This window comes from Lissotriton helveticus, chromosome 7 (assembly GCF_964261635.1).
Source record: "Lissotriton helveticus chromosome 7, aLisHel1.1, whole genome shotgun sequence".
Classification (NCBI taxonomy): domain Eukaryota; kingdom Metazoa; phylum Chordata; class Amphibia; order Caudata; family Salamandridae; genus Lissotriton; species Lissotriton helveticus.
The window spans coordinates 1,926,238,171-1,926,259,142 of NC_136068.1; the positions used below are offsets into that span (position 1 = coordinate 1,926,238,171).

General features: G+C 46.5%; 1 protein-coding gene across 1 annotated transcript in view; it reads left to right on the plus strand.

Annotated features, from left to right (window-relative positions):
* The window catches only part of LOC144769986 (DBH-like monooxygenase protein 2), a 119,512-nt gene that overhangs the window by 30,877 nt on the left and 67,663 nt on the right, over window positions 1-20,972 (plus strand). The window contains exon 5 of the mRNA XM_078654182.1: window positions 13,669-13,833. Coding sequence (XP_078510308.1) covers window positions 13,669-13,833 — 165 coding nt within the window. The remainder of the gene's footprint in view (window positions 1-13,668; window positions 13,834-20,972) is intronic.

A 20,972-nucleotide genomic window follows, 5' to 3' on the forward strand; every position in this document is an offset into this window, starting at 1 on the left:
AGGGATCCTCGAGTGGGTGCACTGGGGTTCGAGAAGCCCCAACCCTGAGCAGCTCCAGCACCGAAGTCCAGCCCCCCAGCATCCATGAGATCTGCGTGGGGCCCTTCTACTGCCTTGCTGTTTGCCACGTTGTCCGGTCACTTGCCCGTCGGCTAGTGGCCCTCCTGACAACGTACCACGACGTTTTCACCGCTGGTCTAGGTCCTCTAGACTGGCCCTTGATCCTTGTTCAACAAGAAGTGCCCTGGACCCTCCTGGTCCACTCCAGACGCCATTTTGATTCAACCGCTTGGGCTTGCCTTTGCCAAGGTTTGTTGCTCCCATCCTGGATCCAGCATCGCCGACAGCAGACAGCAGACACCATCGTGGGACAGCTCGCACCTCCAGCCTGGACGCCGACAACGCCTCCTGGCCCGTGTGACTGCAGAGTCCAGCGTCATCCACTCACCTGGTCGAGGTGACTTCATCCGGTGCCATCCTGGTGCCCACACAATCACTGGCTAGTGATTGAGAACTGGGTCCCCTCTGCTTTCAGGTCGTCCTCTTCACTGATCCAGCCTTGGATCACACCGAACATCTTCACTGGTCGCCTGCCAGCAACATCTTCTTTCAGGCTCCATAGACTACAACGCGGATTCCCGACGTCATTTGAACCCTATGCAGCCGCAGCCCCTGGGCTAGGTAACTCGAGCATATCGGTGCTCCAGCACAGGTTCACTATCCTAGTGTCCAGATCCTTTTTCGTTTTTAGTCTACCTAGTCGGATTCGTCCGGAAACAGTAACTTTAAAAATACTAGCCTCCATAGACTTTGTCCCGCATCCCGCGTAAGAGTTCCCACTCTGCACCCGGGTTCCCTAGGCCTCCTGCTCCTAACCTGGGGGTTCAGTAAGGTAGTCCTAGCGGTCCTGAAGCCTCTGGATTGTGTTACTTACCTGCTAGTACTTCGCATTCCACTTTTAGAGTATATGGGTTTTCGTGCCCCTCGGGCAGTTGTGTTATTTGTGCAACTTACAGTATTTTCTTAAGAGTTTTGTATTGTGCTTAGCTCCCTGACTCATAAAGAGTTCAGGGTAGACTTGTTAATAATAAATATCCTTTATTTTTTATAACAACTTGTGTGGTGTCCTTTCACTTGGTGTTCAAGGGGTATATGTGATGGTGAAACAGCTGGCTTAACACGCCCTCTAGAGTTTAGCCTAAAGACTGCTCTTGTCCACGCTACTAGGATAGCTGGTCTATAAGGTTGACTTACAACCAATCATCAATAAGGGTTGTTTGGAATGATACAGAGTGATCACTAGAATAGTGAACACTATATATCAGGCCAGCTTCTCACATTGGTGAGCAGCGGTTGGGATTTGAGCTTGCTGTTGTTTTACCACACACGTAACCTAAGAATATCATTTGAAAGATCACATAAGTACCAAGGTACATATAACTTAGCTTAGAATACTCTGAGTTCTACTGAACCAGCTGTTGTAGTGTAACAGGGCTTAGCACACCCTAAACTACAACTCTAGCAAGGGATCAGTAGGTAAACCCATAGTGTAGGTAGGTGCATCACTTACACCACACTAGAAGCATGTCTACCCACGGAGAGTCTTCAGAGACTCCCCTAGTGGTTAGTGACCCTCCACAGGTCATCTCAAGATATGCAGCTCTCAGTTTCCAGGAGATGAGACAATTGTGTACCTCCAGGAAATTGAAACAGGGTTCTAACCCTACCACTCCCTTTCTGATAGGTCTCTTAGAGACTTATGATGCTAGAAAGGCTTCTCATACAGATGGGAGCATGCCAGCCTTAGAAGGTACCCTTGGTGATCCAGACCTCCCTGAAACTGAAGAAGTAGAGGAGGAGGAGGATGAAGAGGATCTTTCTGGGGATGAGGCAAACAAAGGTCCTGAGCTAGTCAGCAGACTTACTAGGGCCAACTTAGACCTACATAGGGAAGGATCTGGGGGACCCCCAGTACTGACCCTAAGCAGGCCTAACTTTGGAGTTAGAAGAGACAGGTCTCATTCTAGGGACTCCAATAGATCTGTGCACTCTCATGCCTCTTCTCAGAGGAGAATGATTTCTCCCCAGAGGAGAATGACTTCCCCTCAGAGGAGAGAACATGAAGCAAGGATGAAACAAGCTAATCTAAGGATCCAGAGGGACGAACTTGCCCTTGCCAAGGAGAAGCTTGCCTTTGCTAGAGAGCAACAGTTGAGTGGGGTAGTCCCCACTGGTGGCAGCATTATCCCTAAAGATAAAGACAGGAGTTTTGATACTAGACACCTGAGTAAAATAGTGCCACCCTTTAAACAAGGGGATGACATCCACAAATGGATGACTGCTTTGGAGAGGGCCTGCACTGTCCAGTGCATTCCCCAGAGTCCGTGGGCAGCTATACTGTGGCTCTCCTTTGAAGGTAAAGGTAGAGATAAGCTCCTCACTACTAGAGCTGAGGATGCTAACAATTACCAAGTCCTGAAGAATACACTGGTTGATGGGTTTGGCTTAACAACTGAGCAGTACAGGTTGCTGTTCAGGGACACCCAGAAAATTCAGTCTCAGGATTGGGCTGACTTTGTTGATTGTGCCACTAAGGCTCTGGACGGCTGGCTACTGGGTAGTAAAGTTACTGATTACAAAGGATTGTATAATCTAATTATGAGAGAGCAAGTCTTAAATAATTGTCAGAAGCAGTTATTACACCAGCACCTGGTAGACTCTGATCTGACCTCTCCACAAGAATTGGGTAAGAGGGCAGACAAATGGGTCAGAACCAGGATTAGGCCTAAGAACCAGGGTGGTGACCAAAAGAAGGAATCAACCAAGCCTCAAGAGAAGGGTGGGAATAAATCTACAGATCAAACCACATCAGGGCCCCAAAAATCCTCTGAGGGGGGCGGGTCCCAGAATCCTTCCAATACCCAGAAGAAACCTTATTGCTATACCTGCAAACAGGTAGGCCATTTGAAAACTGACAGCAGTTGCCCAAGGGCCAACAACAATAAGGAAAACATACCCCCAAGTAACACTTCCAAGCCTCCTGTTACTACTAGTAGTAATCCCCCAGGTGGTGGGAGTGCCTCCAAGAATTTGGGTGGATTTACTTTGGGAGTTCCTGGGGACTCTGGCCTAACCAGGTCCCCTAACTCAGATACTCTTGTCTGTGAGACTGGCATGGGGTTTGCCAACTTCACCGATTGTCCCAACACTTTGGACAAGTACAGACAGGAGCCCCTCATCAATGGTCTGAAAGTTGAGGCCTTTAGAGACACAGGGGCTAGCATCACCATGGTGACTGAAACCCTAGTCCCCTCAAGGCAACTTATACCTGGAGCCACATACCAGGTGACCAACATTGATGGAGTGCAGAGAGATCATCCCATAGCAGTGGTAAATCTCAGCTGGGGAGGTGTCACTGGCCCCAAGAGAGTGGCAGTGTCATCAAACTTGCCTGTAGATTGCCTACTGGGGAATGATTTAGAGATCTCAGCCTGGGCTGAGATAGAGCAAGAAACCCATTTTAGAATGGTAAACCTCCATGGTAAGGTTAGTGGGGCGGTGATAGCCACAGCCCCAGTCCAAGATGTCCTCCCTGAACAGGTCAGGAGGGCTGTGCCAGTCACAGCCCAATCTCAGACAAATTCCTTCCCTGAACAGGTTAGCAGGGCTGTGATGGTAACAGCGCAAACCCAAACTGAGTCCCTTCCTGAAAAGGTTGGTGGGGTTGTGATGGCCACAGCTCAAACTCAGACAGATAATAGTGTTGTGAAGCCTGAAACTATGGATCACTCCACTCAGACAGAGAGCATTGAGGAGGAAGAGAAATCTCCCTCCCACCAGACATTAGGAAAGGATCAGCCTCCTCAGGGAACTGATCTTACCCCTTGTGAAGAAACTGCCCCAGAGGTAGTCAGGCCTAGCCTGGCAGAGCCTCTGATGTCAGTGGACCCTTCCAAGGTGGGACCCAGTCTGGAGCAGGTAACCTGCCCCTCTCTACCCTGCCTCAGTCAGCTCAGGGCTGTGGAGGTCAGTGAGGCCAGTGGAGGACCCCAAAGGGCCCCCTGTCCAAAAGAATTCCCCAATCAACAGATTAAGGGCACTGAAGCTAGTAGTCCTAGCCAAGTGAAAATAAAACAAACTCCTGAGGGATCCCCCTTAAAATTAGTTAGGGACTTCCCACAGATGGACACTGTTGGGCACAGCCAAACCTGGGACCTAAGGGCCCCAAACCTGGCCTGTCCCTCCAGTAAGCCAAACAGAGGGACCCAGCCTCCAGCTTTAGGTAGGCAGAGGTTGACCCTGAGAGCATACAGCAACTCAGTCCTGGAAAGAAAGGCATACATGGTGGATAATGATTGGAGGAAGCTGAGCCCAAAATTAGTGGGGCCTCACTTCAGTACTCCATCTCAGCACCAGCCTTTTCCTTTGCCAAAACACACCACAGGTAGAGATTCCCTATGGTGGAGACCCTCAGAAACCCTTAGGGTGAGGGATTGCTTAGTGGACCATGAGATAGGGGGTAACCATGCCAGTGCTGGTACTTCCTTATATGGCCACTCAGGCAATATAGGCTTACCTGGCAAGGATAGCCTTATCTCCTTTCGTTTGGGGGGGGGGGGTATGTAGGAAGGTGGATATCTGACTATGGTTGCCCCCAACCTTTTGCCTGCTGTTTTGCTGGTTTTTCGACTTAGTTGACCTGGGGCCCTGCTATTTAGGACCCCAGGCCCCTGCTCTCTCTGTAAAATGGATTCCATGTACCCTAGGTACATACCTAATTGGATACTGAGTCACCTTATCAACCCCTGTACAGTGTACCTTAGGTACCCAGGGCATAGGTGCACAAAGGGCCTACCAGGGGCTGCAGCATGTATTATGCCACCTCTGGATGGCCATCCAAAACAGACACAACTGGCTGCTTGACAACTGGGGCAAGGTGGTGTAATCACCCTTGCTTTAGATATAGTATACCTATATCTAAACCTAAAATGGGCACACAGATCTCCTATCAGTCACTCCTATGGCAGGCCTTAACAATCCTGAAGGCAGAGTGCTTAGAATCGTGTGAGATGGTGCTCTGGCATGAGCTGAGCCTGTCTGCAGCCTTCGGGATCTATCCCTTAGCCGTTTCCATGATAGCGTCAGACCATATACTTTTAAGTGCCTTATAATCCTCGCGGTTATGGTAACTTTGGTCTGACATTATCTAAACATGTCGTGTAAGGTGTCATACGCTTTGGATTACTACCCCCTCGCCAGTTTTGGCGATGGGGGTAGCCTTCCACCCCTCTAGAGGGAGAAGACATGTTGGTAGCTGTAACCCCGGTTAAAGTTAAACACAGCCTCAGCTCCACAAAATGGATGCTGCCACTGAGACACGAGTCTGACCTCCTGCTGCTGGGAGTCCTTCCAGCGAGGGAGGCCTGGACAAAGGGTTTCCTGTCAGGGGCGGTGCCAGCACCATCCCACACAGGATTTTGTGTATCCCAGGTAGGCAGGGCTGAGAGGAAGGTGACTGCAAGTGGCACCCCGGTGCTCACTGTGCATATGCCGGCTCAAACCAGTTCCAGGTGCACACCAGCCCCTGAGCTGGGGAGAGCCGGACAAAGGAGAGGGGTGTAACCACCCCCCTCCTGGTCCCACCCATGGGCAGGACCTAGTCGTGTGCCAGCCCCTTTTCTTCGGATAAAGGTAGGAGCGGGCACCCTTCCCAAATTGGATAATCTTGAAACTTGAACTACTTTCCACGAAAGGAACTCTTGTCATTCTCTGAAGACTCTCCCTTGTGGCTAAGGAGTAGCCACCCTGCACCAGCAGGCACCATCTAAGCGCTTGCGGTTTGCTGCATGTCCATCCTCCGGATCAAGACTGACCAGCTCGACGAGACCCGGATTCCCTGCCATCTCTGACCTCTACCTGCATCATCAGCCCAGCTGAGATTAGTGGGTGCGACGAGACCCGTGGGACCGGCTATCTTCAAGACCTGCACGACGCTTAACCAGCACGACCACCAAGGGATCCTCGAGTGGGTGCACTGGGGTTCGAGAAGCCCCAACCCTGAGCAGCTCCAGCACCGAAGTCCAGCCCCCCAGCGTCCACGAGATCTGCGTGGGGCCCTTCTACTGCCTTGCTGTTTGCCACGTTGTCCGGTCACTTGCCCGTCGGCTAGTGGCCCTCCTGACGACGTACCACGACGTTTTCACCGCTGGTCTAAGTCCTCTAGACTGGCCCTTGCTCCTTGTTCAACAAGAAGTGCCCTGGACCCTCCTGGTCCACTCCAGCCGCCATTTTGATTCAACCGCGTGGGCTTGCCTTTGCCAAGGCTTGTTGCTCCCATCCTGGATCCAGCATCGCCGACAGCAGACACCATCGTGGGACAGCTCGCACCTCCAGCCTGGACGCCGACAATGCCTCTTGGCCCGTGTGGCTGCAGAGTCCAGCGTCACCCACTCACCTGATCGCGGTGACTTCATCCGGTGCCATCCTGGTGCCCACACAATCACTGGCTAGTGATTGAGAACTGGGTCCCCTCTGCTTTCAGGTCGTCCTCTTCACTGATCCAGCCTTGGATCACACCGAACATCTTCACTGGTGGCCTGCCAGCAACATCTTCTTTCAGGCTCCATAGACTACAACGAGGATTCCCAACGTCATTTGAACCCTATGCAGCCGCAGCCCCTGGGCTAGGTAACTCGAGCATATCGGTGCTCCAGCACAGGTTCACTACCCTAGTGTCCAGATCCTTTTTCGTTTTTAGTCTACCTAGTCGGATTCGTCCGGAAACAGTAACTTTAAAAATACTAGCCTCCATAGACTTTGTCCCGCATCCCGCGTAAGAAGTTCCCACTCTGCACCCGGGTTCCCTAGGCCTCCTGCTCCTAACCTGAGGGTTCAGTAAGGTAGTCCTAGCGGTCCTGAAGCCTCTGGATCGTGTTACTTACCTGCTAGTACTTCGCATTCCACTTTTAGAGTATATGGTTTTTCGTGCCCCTCGGGCAGTTGTGTTATTTGTGCAACTTACAGTATTTTCTTAAGAGTTTTGTATTGTGCTTAGCTCCCTGACTCATAAAGAGTTCAGGGTAGACTTGTTATTAATAAATATCCTTTATTTTTTATAACAACTTGTGTGGTGTCCTTTCACTTGGTGTTCAAGGGGTATATGTGATGGTGAAACAGCTGGCTTAACACGCCCTCTAGAGTTTAGCCTAAAGACTGCTCTTGTCCACGCTACTAGGATAGCTGGTCTGTAAGGTTGACTTACAACCAATCATCAATAAGGGTTGTTTGGAATGATACAGAGTGATCACTAGAATAGTGAACACTATATATCAGGCCAACTTCTCACATTCAGGACCAGGCATATTTATCCAGTTAGATCGCACCCAGGTCCTTAACACCCACATTGCACATTGCACATCAATCGGTGTCTAGAGCTATGAAAGGTACATGATATGGGAAACATCCTTTACAACGCAACTTTTACCACGCAGTGCTGTTACAACGCAGGTTTTACTACGCATACCATTACAACGCATTACACTGGGGGGCGCTCTAGCATAAGGAATAGGTTTAATTTACTATCCAACACCTTCCCTAGTGTCCACGGGGATTGGAGTTGGAATAGTAAATTAAACTATTCACTATCCAGCACCCCAAAGTGTAATGCCTTGTAATGGTATGCGTAGTAAAACCTGCGTTGTAACAGCATGCGTGGTAAAAGCATGCGTTGTACCGTCATACATCCCATGATAGCGGTAAAATATGGACTCTGAATTCGTCCATTCAATCTCTAAACCTGTTGGCCAAAAACAGCATTTAGTGATATTCACAGAGAAAAACAATGGCTGACTCTAGCAGAACTAGTATGAATGCATCCAAGGTGAACCTGATTAATGTGATAAATAGTTTACTTCACCAAAAAGGAAGGAAAGAGTGGTGCACGGTTGGGTTCCTTTTCACACTATTAATTGAGGAGAGTTGTCCAATACTACAAGAGGTCCAGGAATATATTCCAGGGACATTTGGTAACAACAATACAGTCTTCCCTTGTATAAATTCCCAGAACAATGAAGTATTTGGAAGCAAAGAAACATAACTATATATAAACAATCATCAATGATGATGAGCATAGGGCAACAAACAAAGCAACTTAAGATTAGGAACCACGCACGGTAGTGGTGGATATGATGTCGCACTTCCAAAAACAATATTGCCAGAAATAGGTACGGTTTAAATTGCACTTTTTTACAAGTCACCAATTCCAATAGGTTGCCACTCAGGGTAAGATACCCCACTACCCAGAGTATCAATTAGAACAAGACACAAGGGGCTTATTCAAAAATATACAAACAGCAAGACCTCGGCACTCTAAATATATCATAAACACGTTTTGAATACATTTCTATAGCATAGAAAACACCCAAGGATCATGAGAGAGACATCATGTCGCAGAGATTCAGTGTACAGAACAGATTCACATTATTCAACAGTAATTTATTACAGTGATTTATTTTCAGAGATACATGAAATAAATATATAATATTTATTTCATGTATCTCTGAAAATAAATTACTGTTGAGTAATGTGAATTTGTTCTGTACACAGAATCTCTGCGACATGATGTCTCTCTCATGATCATAGGGTGTTTTCTGTGCTATAGAAATGTATGATATATTTAAAGTGCCGGGGTCTTGGTGTTTGTACAACTTAAAATTAGGGGTTATGAAGATTTCCACTCCACCTGTGTAGTTTGAAGAGTTGTGCACACTCCGCACAGAGTTCCGAAAAACTCTGCAAAGCGATGCAGAGTGGAGTGTTTTCACTTGCTCAGCTTGCCAATGTTAAGTTGATGAGATAGAGAAAACATTTGAGAGACCCCCGCGCTGCTAGACTTCTGAACACAGGCGGTCGCGGGAGGTCACTACTGCTCATATTGCGAAAGATGCTGCTCGCATTGAGGCAACTGTTGCTCGCATTGAGGCAACTGTTGCTCGCATTGTTGCTCGCATTGAGGCAACTGCTGCTCGCATTGAGGCAACTGCTGCTCGCATTGAGGCAACTGTTGCTCGCATTGAGGCAACTGCTGCTCGCATTGAGGCAACTGTTGCTCGAATTGAGGCAACTGTTGCTCGCATTGAGGCAACTGTTGCTCGCATTGAGGCAACTGTTGCTCGCATTGAGGCAACTGTTGCTCGCATGGAGGCAACTGTTGCTCGCATTGAGGTAGCTGCTGCTCAAGTAGAAGATCTATTGAGCTGCAGCAAGAAGCAGGGCCCTCTGTGTGATGTCATTTGTGCTGATTTTACTGCGGGGGAGAATCTCTTGGTGCTAACAAATCATCTGCACAAATAGCATGATGTACCGAACTCCCCCTCTGGTGGATCTGAGGTGGAGATTTGTGGGCAGAGTTTTGCTTAGAGCATCTCCATGAACTCTGGCCAGACCTACTAATCAGAAGGAAAAACAAATTGAATATTAATTATCTAGAGACAAATGGACGGGATATTGTGTTTACTTGTTTAATTAATGAATAGTAAATCCCAGTAGGGTGTTCAGGATGACTAGCATACATGTATTATCATGGAACATTGCAGGCGCAAAAAGATTACTGGAGGAAGGATTCGCACTGGATGAATGGGCGGACTGCGATATAATCACTTTACAAGAAACATGGCTGCAAGAAGAAATTGCTTTGGTTGGGTCTATACACTATACTGTTGCTGCTGTCAATTGTAAGATCTATGGTCGTGCCATCGGAGGCCTTTCAGTATATGTGTCAACATCTTTAAAAATTAACTCTGAACAACTAAAATCTCCTGATCCAAGTATCCAATTAATCAAATTAACAGGACAAAATGCAAGCAATACCAAGTCGACAATCCTGATTAATTATTACACTCAACCTAAATCCCAAGGGAAAAAGACAAAGAATGCGCTACTGTGTAATGTAATAATGGGCCTTCGCACTACAGAGCCATCGACGAACATTATAATAACCGGCGATTTTAATTCTAACTTGATATACTCCCCAGAGGAAGATGATATATTAACTGCCAATAACATGCACTGGAGTGATCCACAATAGATACATGGTGGGGCAGGAATTAAAAAGGATCATTTAGGGATTCAATTAGTAACAGAACTAGAGTATCTAGGTATGCCTGTCCTGAATGGGAGGACAGAGGAAGATCAACCTCCAAGTAAAACTTATTATAGTCCACATGCCCAATCAACCCTGGACTTTACAATTGTAAGTCTTTCATTAATCCCTTTAGTAATCAGCTTCTATATTGAATACACCCCGATGAGTGATCATGCAATGCAACATTCCGAATGCAACCATCGTACATGTTAGAAGGTCATCTATATACAATTAATTTAAAACGCATACATTGGTCTAATTAAAATAAAATCGAGTGGGTCTCGATAATGGAGGACACGTTGAATGATTTAGGTACCGCCCCAAGGAATAAGATCCAAGCATGGTCTTTCTTTCTGGAGAAACTAAAATTGAAAATGAAGTTACCCGATACGAAAACTAACAGAGATGGTTCACAGAGCAAACTATCGAAGGAACTACAAGACCTACGAAGGTATCTGCGAAGAACCCGTAAGAAGTTGCAGTCGAACGATAAAGGTGCATGTCAATTGGTCACTTTTCTTGCGCAAAGAAATTTATATAAAGAGAAGGTCTGGGAGTTTAAAAAGAGGATAAATGAGCGCTTTTGGTCCAAACTGCTCTTTAGTTCAAAACTCCCGAAAAACTCCTCGTAATGTTCTTACATCAAATGTGCAGGAAATTGAATGAGCGACTTTCCTTTCGTCAAAATGTAAAGAAAAACCTCATTAAAAACCTCAGGTAACGAACTCGCCCTAAAAAATCAAAACAAAAGGATAACAGATAAAGAACAAGGGAGTCAGCCATCAACCTGTAACTCATGCAATGCCTCAAGTTCTTAAATCTCGTACGATCCTTTCACTGCAGAGGAGATAATAAAAATAATTAAAAAGGGCAAAACCAACGGGGCACCAGGGCCGAATGGCATCATGCAAGCTGTTTACAAATATGCACCCGAATATTGGAGTTCACTTCTGGAGAAACTCTTTGCAGATGAGCAAATTTATAACCGAGTCCCTGAAAGCTGGCAAGGCTCTATAGTTATGCCAATATATAAAGGAGGAGAAAGAACTAACCCGATTAATTATCGATTAGTAGCATTGCAGGACGTAAAGGCAAAATATTTTGCATCGCTTCTTTTAAATGACTTGGTAAACTGGACAGGTGAAAAATAATTTATCCCTATGAATCAAACAGGGTTCAGAAAAGGGATTGGAACAATATCAAATATCTTATCCATCAACATGATAGCGGAAAAATGCCTACGCAGTAAACAGGATTTGAACCTGTGCTTTATAGACTTACAAGCCGCCTTCGACAGTGTGGACCGAAATTTATTATGGAAGAATTTAAGAGCATGGTCTATACCAGAGAGTATCTTAAGGGGCCTGTTGCTATTCTATTCTGACACCTGGATTCAAGTGAAACTGGGGGATGGTTCCGGTTTATCGAGAAAAGCGTTTACATCAATTGGCTTAAAACAAGGGTGCGTACTTGCTCCTCATCTATTCAATCTTTTTATTTCAGATCTTTCTGGGAAATTAAATATCTGTAATGCACATCCTCCGAAATTGGGCAACTTACAGCTCACACATCTGGCTTATGCCGATGATATCGTCCTTATGAGTTTAACGAAGGTTGGTCTATCCAGGCTACTAACAGAACTCTCAGTTTTCCTGTCTGCAAACAATCTGGCTCTAAACGCAACGAAAACCAAAGCAATGTTAATTATCAACCGGCGTTTAACACATCATAATATTTGGTTAGAACGAAAACAGTTGGAGAAGGTATCAAATTACAAATACCTGGGATATTTTATCGACGATAAGCTCGCTTTAAAAGACCAGAAAAAATATCCGACTCAAAGAGCAGGAGCCTTAATATTTGGGCTCAGCACTCTGTCGAAGAAACTGAAAGGTCCATCCTTAAAACCACTATTAACTGTGATTGCGAATAAGGCCCTTCCCACTTTGACATATGCAAGTGTAGCAATGCATGGAAAGGACTCGGACCTTTTAAACAATTTAATAACCAAAATTTACAAAAGGCTCCTTCGACTTCCCAATTCCGCTTCTCCAGCGCAAATGCGCCTAGAATTTGGCTTAAAGAATGAATCATTGGGGAGACTCTATTCATACATCAAGGTGTGGTACCAGATTAAGAAGAAAGCAACCAACAATAATCTTAATACATTTTAAGGCAGGAGTTGGAAACTCATAGAAAATCAGAGGCAAAAAAAATTCCTATCGCGGGCATTGGAGGAAACATGCTCTGCAAATCTCTGGGACAAAAATTTGGCATTCGCTTCATTCAAACAGGCATTAAACAAAGCGGCCAAATTTCATTCATTGATTACGGACAAAGACATTTTTTCCCATCGTTCCCACTCCTGGGCCGTGATCAACAGTTACAAGTCACTTACCCCGGCAGCCTACTTGGATACAACTTATTCCATTTTTATAAAAAAAAGCTGATGGCCCTGGCTGAGATTTGGTAACTTTCCGACCTTAGCTGAGGAGTCTGCTTGGAAACAGTCCGAGGTTATCACCTGTCGTCTCTGTGGCAGTACAAAAGAAGATTTAATTCATATAATATGCCACTGTAAGATGTTTATCAGGGAACGAACATTCTTTTTAAAGACTATTTTTCGGATTAAGAGACTACATACTTGCAGAACTGCCATCAATAAACAATAAAGTTTAAATTAAAAAAAAGTCTAGCAAATATGCAAATATTCTCTTTAGAGTATCAATGTATGTGATTTTATTATGCATATTCATTATGGATCTCCAGAAGAAATGGATTTTATCATTGGTGAGTTGTGAGCTCTGTCTCAAGGAATACACATCATGGAAATCATGAATGGTCCAGAATTATTCTTACTTTTAGATATTAAAAAATGTGGCCATTAAATAGGTTCCGCAAAACACTCAAGGGTGTATCTATCATGGCACTCCTAACATGTTTATTAACTGCAAAACAATGCTGAAGGCTTAAAATTGAATATAAGCTTGAGGGTGTCAGTAAATATACTAATATAGCGCTAATTAATGGTCTGAATGAGTTAGCTCAATACCTATTTAACAGTGGACCAGACTTCAGTTCAGTGAAGAATTGCCACTGTACAGATTGACATTATAATTCATTATGATCCTCCAATGAGCAAGGCTTGCCTAAATCAACTGGAGTGAGTGGAAAGCCCATAGGTTCATACAAATGTAATTGCTTTTTATATACAAGTTTCAAATATGAAGGAGATTTTCTGGATAACCATAAAGTATCAAGATTAGGCTTAAGTTAATTTATTTGGAAATGTAGTTCATGTGTGTAAATAGCCTGAAAGTCACTCTTTGTCTATGATCTTTGTATTGGACACATGAATGAGTCTCCGGAAAAACAGGAAAAGTTGTGGTTAGTAGAAAACCCCACTGGCAGTGAATAAATTATATGAAATCTTACAAGCAACTGAAAGCCATATCTGAATGCAAGTGTACCCTCCTACTCATCAATACAAGAGGCCTTTCTGTAACATGTATCTTTCCCCTTCACAGTTTGAGCCGGACATACAAAGAGGCAACGAGAATCTGGTTCATCACATGATTATCTACGGATGTCCCAACACTACGAACGTCTCCGTCCCACCGGGGATTTGTATGAACAATACAGATTTTTTCCCCTGCAGACAAATTATTTTTGCATGGGCTGTTGGTGGTGGGGTGAGTCAAAGAATGAAGAACTGAGGTTGTCCAAAGTCTGTGTTCATAAATACCGTGTATTATATACCTCCACACAACATTTCTAACTCTAGGCTTGCCACAAGGGACATCCCTCTTGGCCAACCACCATTGCTTACTTTTTTTGTCAAATACCTTTTCTCTATCTGTATCACAAGTGATTTTTCTATATCACACCATCACTTCCCCTAATTTTCTGCTTTTATCAAACTTGCAACTCAATGTAGGCTTCTGCTCTTGTGTCCTCGGTTGCACCACCAGTACTTTATATTATTTTCCTCTGTCACTGTATGATTCCTTTAACTTAAAGAATAGGAGGTGCCTACAACACCAGCATTTCAATATCACTTATGGTGAGTTTGGTCAGGAGTATCGCAGCTTAAAGTCTGAGAAGCAATTAAACACCAAGAAGATAAAAGCTAAAGACAAGAGAAGAAAGGGAAAAGAAAAAAAAAGTTGAAAAAACTTTACAGAAAAAATGACAAGCATACGTCAGAAAAATAGTTTAACAGATATTTCTGAAATGTGGTGATAAAAAGAGAGGAGCATATTATCAAGGGCAATATCGCCGCGTTAGCGGGACTTTTACCTTAGCGGCAATATTTTTATCGCCCTATTAGCAGGCTGTCGCTAACAGCAGTTAGCGACAGCTTATAGGTGATAGCTACAGGTTTGTGGCCCGCTTTGCATGTCAGCGATATTTATCACTATGACATGCAAAGTGGGTGTACCCAACCTGTTAGTGACTGAAATCAGTCGCTAGCACCGCTATCGCCTATTAGCTAGACAGGCGAAGCGATAAAAGAATTTGCGCTAAGCGTGATTATCGCTAGAAACTAATGCCTGCTCAGACCAGGACTTAACCTGTATATCCAATGGGAGGTGGATATTCAGGTTAAGTCCCTATTAGCGATAAGGCCTTAATATCGCTGGATTTCCAGCAATATTCACACATTAAACCGCTATCACCGGATATTTTATAGCTTTAGAGATAAACGTTGCTAATAGAACATTATCTAAGCAATAATATCCGGCGATGTGCAGCGATAAAAAAAATTTGCTAAGCTCATTTAGCGATAATTATCTCTATTTGTTGATAATATGCCCCAGAGTCCCTGGGCAACCCGAAGTCACAGGGTTTAACCTCTTGAGCGCTCATGACGAGGTCAGCTCGTCATGAGCCACGGCACTCCGGTGGCCACTCCCGTTAGATGGAACGCTCGAAAGCTGGGCTGATTCCCCTGCTGTGCTGAACGTTCCATTGGAACGGGCGCGGTCATGACGAGCTCAGCTCGTCATGAGCACCGGAGCGCCGTGGCTCATGACGAGCTGACCTCGTCATGAGCATGGGGGCGCTGCACGCGCAGCGCCCCCTGCCCCCCAGCACAGTGGGGGAATCCTGCCAGCGGCAGAGGGGTTTAATATTAACAACCAGACTTTTTCAATTCTGTCTTCCAGGAACCCCTGTTCTGTGAACTGCAACACTGGAAACCAGTACCCATTTGAAGACCTGTCTATCAGGGTGGAGAGGTAGTGCAGTTTAAGGTTTACTCCCAGAGGTGCCTTGCTGAGAGATACAGAGCTCAGCAACCACAAAAATATAACAATCAAACAAATTGCAGTCAGTGATTTCTCTCTAAAAATAAGCAATACAAATTTACAGATATATACAAGATGGCAGGTAGAAATACCAATGATATGATGTGTAAGGTGCCTCGCAACATGCACGGAGCTCACATTAGGGACAGGTCATGGTCACCAAATAACTCCATCCATGCCTGCTAGACCCAAGGCTGGAGACATCCCTCATGGTTTGTGCTCAGAGGCAGATGACTCAAGCTGCAATACTCTTCTGCATCCCTGCAGCAACTCACCAGAGATGTTCATCAGATCCGTAAAGCAGCTGGGAATTCCCACAGATAGGGCCATGAGTATGATGCAGAGGTTGAATTGTATTCAAACCTATAAAAGGAGCTAACAAAGCTTCTTCATGAGAGGGCAGATGCGATCAAATTTACTTTTCTCTGTGAGTAACTGGGCTGAGGATTGCAGTAAAAGCTTTAGGGGTGGCATGGTGCTCACTGGGAAGCCAAACAAGGTAGTATTCCCGTACCCATAAAATATGCCCATTTCCCTGCAGAATCCCAGTAGCTTCCAGTGTGATCCACTGGGGTTGTGGCTAAACCTTTTATCTAGCTGATGAGGACCAGTAATTGTCTACTTTTTGTTTTTGGTCAATTTGTGTGGCAAATAAGTTTTTTTTGGATGTCCATTGCTCCTCCTCTGGCCTCTGACCCACACTAGTCGGCCCCTCTGCCAACATGGCACACTTTCCTCCATCTCAACGGTGAAGCCCGTTTTCTGCTCCCCTTGTTGTCTTCACAAAGGAGGCACAGCCCCCAGGTGTAGGCACAGGGAGTAGAGGACAGAGTGAATCTGAGGGAGCTCCAAGCTCTTTATGGGCCGTTGAGCTCAGACCCGGACACTCCGCTGCGCAGAGGAAATTTAATGGCAGTCTCTCACTTTTAAGGGAAACATTTATAAATATTGCATCTTGCTGGTCCTCTGGGGAGACCCAAAGCCTTAGGGGCTACCAAGGGGTATAATGTAAATTCCATTTAGGATGGCCTTGCTTCTGTGGATGTTCCTGCACAGAGCACTCACTGTGGTGTCCCAGGGAGATGCACATGGATGACTTAGTTTTTTATAGAGTATTTTTTAAAGGCCTGTTAGCTAAATCAAATGGGGTTTATAACGCTCTGGTCCGGATGGTGTCCAACTACTTTTTATACACTTTCATGACCCTCTATTTTTGGATGCAGTCTCTGTGTGGGATCTATTACTTTTTAATACCCCTAGAAAATGCTGCCTCCTCCCTTTAGCAGGATTGGACAGAAAAAAATTTGGCACTACTTCCCTGGCTGATTGACTGTTTTTCTCCTGACCTGTGCTCTCCCGGGAGCAGCGCCCATGGTCCTCAGGCATGCCACTCTGCCTGCAGCCCCCACTAGAGATCATTTTGCATGTCTCGGGATAATCTGAACTGAGCCACAGAAGGTGGATCCGGGAAACACTTTAGAACCAATATCATTTAACCAGAGATCTACATTGCTCCTCCATTCATACTCATGAGCTGTAAACAGTTTACAGTCAAAATCCCAACTCAGAGCTTATTTGTCGGTGCAGGAATTCAACATTCTGTGAGTGATATGACAATATTAACTCAGTTTAAGTTGCAGACTAGAGTATTGTCTTCCAAAGGACAAATATTATGCATTCATGAAAATGAAACCCAAGTAAAATGTGAACACCGTGACTCCTAAATCAGTTCTCAATGATGTGCAAATGTCCCGGCTAAAATATATGCATGTAGAGTTTGCACACTTCAAAATAAAAATACTCCAAATCTGGAGAGGTGAAATACTTTAACGTTTTTCACTCTGATTTGCCTTTAATGCTTTATAAATCTGTCAAGCCATCTTGGGATCCATGGCTGACCCTGCCATTCCCAGTTGCCCCAAGCCTGCCTACCGCTTACCTCCTAAAGCAAAAGAAGATGGGGTAGTTCTGGGGCAGAAAAGAAATGGTGAACCATTTGTGAGGATTACAGATGACACACATGTAAACCTGCTATGTATACTATCAAAACTGAAGTTTTCTGCCATTACTAAGTCAAAGTCCTCCAGCTGCAGGTAATGCTGAAGGTGCATGTAACATTTTCTGAAAGGTAGATTTAGGCCCTTTATCTGAGTGTTTGCTATATCCACATTATGGGCTCGATTAGGATCGCGGTTTTCCCACATCCTCCGGGCCGGCGGAAGCCACCGACGGCCCAGAGGATGCGGGAAAACCGCTGCGGAGGCACAAAAGATCCAACGCCAAATTAGGATGGCGGTGGGTCTCAAAATCCGTCCGCGGCTTTTCCGCCGCGGTCGCCTTCCGACCGCGGCGGAAAAGCTCTAACATGGCTGGCGTTGTCTATCAGACACCACCAGCCATATTCGGATGGGGGAAATGATATGCTTTTCCACGGCGGCTTTTCCGCCGTGGAAAAGCATACGAACATTGACTTTGGGTGCCCCCTTGGTGAAGGGGGGTGGGGGGTGCACATGGGGCGGTGCCTATGGTACCCCCCTGCATTTGCGTGGACAAAGCGGCAGGCACCGTGCGGTGCCTGCTGCTTTGTGCACGCAAATGTCGTGCATGCATTTTTAACATTGCGGCGGGTGCAGCTTGAAGCTGCACCCGCCGCAATGTTAAAGATTGAGGATGTGACCGCCACACTGGTGGTCACATCCTAATCTGCACGGAGGGACCGCTGCAGCCCCTGCGGACGGTCCCTCCTACTCTATGGTGGCGGACGGACTCAGGTCCGTCCGCCATCATAATCGGCCCCTTAATGTGAGTAGAGTTCATTGTACTCCGTACAGTGTTTACAAAATTCTTTTCACCTCAAGTGTAAGCCACCCATCTAGATTGTTAGACTTGATGCATCTATGGGCACACACTCATGCCTGGATCTCACCCCTCCACTTTTCACCTCTTGTGGTGACATTGTCAGTTGAGATAGTATATGTGCACCCCTATGTGTTATGGTGTATATCAGATAACATATGTTAGCGCCATGATGACAAATCCCATGATGCTCTGTGGTTGTTACGTTAATTTGGCCACTATTGTTTACACCACACTGGCTCCCACCTCAACCCTATCCTATGGGCTCTGGGTATGCGATGTACTCCGCTAGTCGGCATGCCCTCCGCAGAGGTATCTCTACATCGTATGTTGTTCACAAGGACTATCCTGTGAGAGGAACCTGGGATTAGAGCTCAGAGTTGCATAATCACCAGACCTGCATCACATACCGGAGACATGTCAATAATGTTTTGTATTTTGCCATGTGCCTGTTCTGACTCCTTAGGAGGTACACGTTATACACGCGTAGCATCTAATGCGCCAGATGGCTTGGGGAATCCCTTTTTGCATAAGACCTGACTTAAGAGCATTTACTGTCTGAGGTTCTGTTGCTCACACATGCACTACTGCATGTGTGAGCAACAGCGGTGACCGTCTTGACCCTTCCAGAGGCGGCCGCTCCCCCACGCAGCTCCCCACCCCGACTGCAGTGGTATCGTAGCGCTTGGCATTCATTACAATCTCTGCCTCCTCGCATTGCTCGTACTTTAAACTGTGCTGCTCTCACTTAGAGGCGCTGCAGAATCGACTTAATTGATTTAATCTGGCTAGAACACGCTTGTTGGTATCTGTTGCTGCTGGATTCTAGAAAGTGACAAATTTGAAGCGCGCAGCCCGCATTGTGACTTAATTTATTTACTTAATTATTTGTGAATGCGTGTTTGCACAACGTAGTACTGCCCAATCCAATTTGGTTATTTTGGTAGCAGCCATCTTCACGTTTGTTGGTGCCTCCTTGCTCGGACCTAGACCCCGCCCTCGGCCTCCCAGCTGTCCCTCCCTCCCACTGAGCCTACTACCCCGACCATCCGCCATATCCTTTGTGACCGTCTTGACCCTTCCAGAGGCGGCCGCTCACCCACGCAGCTCCCCACCCCGACTGCAGTGGTATCGTAGCGCTTGGCATTCATTACAATCTCTGCCTCCTCGCATTGCTCGTACTTTAAACTGTGCTGCTCTCACTTAGAGGCGCTGCAGAATCGACTTAATTGATTTAATCTGGCTAGAACAAGCTTGTTGGTATCTGTTGCTGCTGGATTCTAGAAAGTGACAAATTTGAAGCGCGCAGCCCGCATTGTGACTTAATTTATTTACTTAATTATTTGTGAATGCGTGTTTGCACAACGTAGTACTGCCCAATCCAATTTGGTTATTTTGGTAGCAGCCATCTTCACGTTTGTTGGTGCCTCCTTGCTCGGACCTACACCCCGCCCTTGGCCTCCCAGCTGTCCCTCCCTCGCCCCTCCCCCCTTCACTATCCATTTATGACAGTTGCATTTGCGCGCAGCGTTCACGCGCAGCGATCACGCCCCAGTCGCGCCGAAGGTGCGCCAAAGGTAAGCCCGTCTGCGCCCGTCCGCGCCTGGACCGCGCCCAGCGCCCTGCCCCCTGGCCCACGCCGTACCCAGCCCACTAGAATAACATACAATGCCGCAACTCTCCTCGCCCTCAACCCCGGACGCACTCCACAATGCTGCAAAGCCACCCCAGGACGGACCCACGGCCCATTCGCCTGCCTCTCCTGCAAGTTCACCTGCTCCAGGACCCTCACCAAATCCACTCCCTCCAGTCATAGCTCCGAGTCTAACCACCTGAAGTGCATCCTGCTAAACACCCGCTCGATCCACAGACACGCCACCGAACTCTGGGACCTACTCGACACTGCATCACCGGACATCGCCTTCCTCACTGAAACATGGATGAACACATCATCAGCACCCGACATCGCCATAGCCATACCGGACGCTTACAAGATCATCCGAAAAGACCGCACCAACCAAACAGGAGGAGGCATCGCTATCATCCACAGGAACACCATCAAAATGATGACCAGCACCGACGATAACCTCGCTACCGCCGAACACCTTCACTTCCAGATCCACACCGACCCCAGGACCACACTTAGAGGCACCCTCATCTACAGGCCCCCAGGAACCCGCACTAAATTCAGCGATGACATCACTGACTTCATCAGCCCACATGCCCTCGCCTCCGAAAACTACATTCTATTAGGAGACCTCAACTTCCACCTCGAAAACAAACAAGACAGCAACACCAACTCCCTTCTGGACAACCTGACCAATCTCGGACTCAAACAACTTGTGAACACCCCCACCCACGTTGCCGGGCACACGCTCGACCCCATCTTCACCTCCAGCAAGCACATTTCCTTCGACCACACCACAGCTCTCCATTGGACGGACCACAGCTGTGTTCACTTCAGCTATAAAACCACCTTGACCCACAACTGCACACAACCTATTCCTCGGAGAAACTGGAACAAAATCACCTCCGACCAACTCCTCACATCGCTCAACCAAAACCCTCCCAACCTCTCATCGGACCCTAACCAAGCGGCCACCAATCTCAAGCAATGGATCACCCACAGCGCTGACGAACTAGCTCCCCTGAAAAAGCGCCAGATC